This window comes from Myotis davidii, unplaced genomic scaffold, assembly GCF_000327345.1.
Source record: "Myotis davidii unplaced genomic scaffold, ASM32734v1 scaffold362, whole genome shotgun sequence".
Classification (NCBI taxonomy): Eukaryota; Metazoa; Chordata; class Mammalia; order Chiroptera; family Vespertilionidae; genus Myotis; species Myotis davidii.
The window spans coordinates 308,105-309,950 of NW_006297152.1; the positions used below are offsets into that span (position 1 = coordinate 308,105).

At 52.9% G+C, this 1,846-nt stretch overlaps 1 protein-coding gene across 1 annotated transcript in view; it reads left to right on the top strand.

Annotated features, from left to right (window-relative positions):
• FLVCR1 (feline leukemia virus subgroup C cellular receptor 1) overlaps window positions 1–1,846 on the top strand; it is a 30,374-nt gene that overhangs the window by 1,087 nt on the left and 27,441 nt on the right. Inside the window, exon 2 of the mRNA XM_006772969.2 lies at window positions 4–507. Coding sequence (XP_006773032.1) covers window positions 4–507 — 504 coding nt within the window. The remainder of the gene's footprint in view (window positions 1–3; window positions 508–1,846) is intronic.

Here is a 1,846-nt window from a genome sequence, read left to right on the forward strand (position 1 = left end):
CAGATTCGGCTGCTGCCCAGGACCCCCGGAGAGGAGCCCCCAGGGGCCGAGGACTCCCCGGCGCCCCGGACGGCGCTCTCCGCGCGGCGCTTTGCGGTGCTCCTGATCTTCAGCCTGTACTCGATGGTCAACGCCTTTCAGTGGATCCAGTACAGCATCATCAGTAACGTCTTCGAGGGCTTCTACGGCGTCTCCTCGCTGCACATCAACTGGCTGTCCATGGTGTACATGCTGGCGTACGTGCCCCTCATCTTCCCAGCCACCTGGCTGCTCGACACCAAGGGCCTGCGCCTCACCGCCCTGCTGGGCTCCGGCCTCAACTGCCTGGGCGCCTGGGTCAAGTGCGGCAGCGTGCAGCAGCACCTGTTCTGGGTCACCATGCTGGGCCAGGCCCTCTGCTCCGTGGCCCAGGTGTTCATCCTGGGCTTGCCCTCCCGCATCGCCTCGGTGTGGTTTGGGCCCAAAGAGGTGTCCACAGCTTGTTCCACCGCCGTGCTCGGCAATCAGGTGAGGTACTAGGGTTGATCGATCAGAATCGGATGCTTAAAGGACCGGATAAAGTAATAGGCCATGCGAGCTAGGCATACGGATGGGCCTTCAGGAGGCTTGTCTAATAAAGGGATAGGAATCAGCCTGGGCTTTTTAAAGGGGGATTTTGGTCTCTTTGTCAGGAAAAGACTTTGAAAAAACAGTTCAAAGTGAGCACCTGATCACTTCGCTTTGAGAATTACCTGTAAAATAATTAACTGAAATGGCTCCTATGTGCCTGGCATCATAGAAGCCTTGGCAGTGCCGTAATGAATGAGACTTGGGTAGGTTTTATTTTTGTCACCCCCGTCAGTGTATTTGCAAAAGACGTATTGGATTCTGGGAAGTTTGTTCCATTTGGTCAATGTGACTAGCCCTGTTTAGTTTTATATAGTAGCAGCCTGCAGAGTGCTTGGTACATAACAAACACTTACACATGACTGCTAAATAGATGTTCTAGTCTAGAGATAAAAATTTCACAAAATTCCCGAGTCCAATGACCAATTTTTAACGGTAAGAAAATGAAGATAAATCACAGATCTTGGAACCCATTGTAAAGTCTCCATTGCCAAGTCTCCATTAAGGTGCTTGTCAGTCTTTTCTTACACCATAGGTCCAAATTCCATTAGCATGACTAGGTAGAATGTGTGGTTTTTTAAAATTGCAGATTGATTCACTTATAACTTAAATTTTGCATATCGAGTTCTATACTTTATTGTATTGAGCATTTATTAGCCTGAGGAGAATCTAGTTAAAAATCTATACACCAAGAACTTCACATCTCTCTGTACTACATGTAGCAATATATGTAGTTATGTAACAAAAGAATGTTACTTCTGCCCTAGCTGGTTTGGCTCAGTGTGGATAGAGCAGTCGGCCTGCGGACTGAAGGGTCCTGGGTTCAATTCCAGTCATGGGCACATGCCTGGGTTGCAGGCTCAGTCCCCAATAGGGGGCCTACAGGAGGCAGCGGATCAATGATTCTCTCATCATTGATGTTTCTATCTATCTCCAGGCTGAGTGTTTTGTAGTTCGGGCTCCCACCGGCCTCTCCCCGTCGGAGAGCGGGCCACGCACAGGAGCGGTGGGCCAAAAGGTTGGGTTGGGGTGCCGGGAGGGCCTCGGGTGCTAGGCAGGGGTGCAGGGCGGGGGAGGGAGCTGGGGGCGCGAGGCAGCACCGGGGAGCCCAGGGACTTGGCCGGGAGACCGGGAAGATGAGCGCGGAGCCGCAGAACGGGCCCAAAGCCGGCTGCGTGGCCCTGAATGGGGTCCCTCGGGACAGCCCCACGGCCGTCTCGGGTGCCCAGGGCAGGCTGCA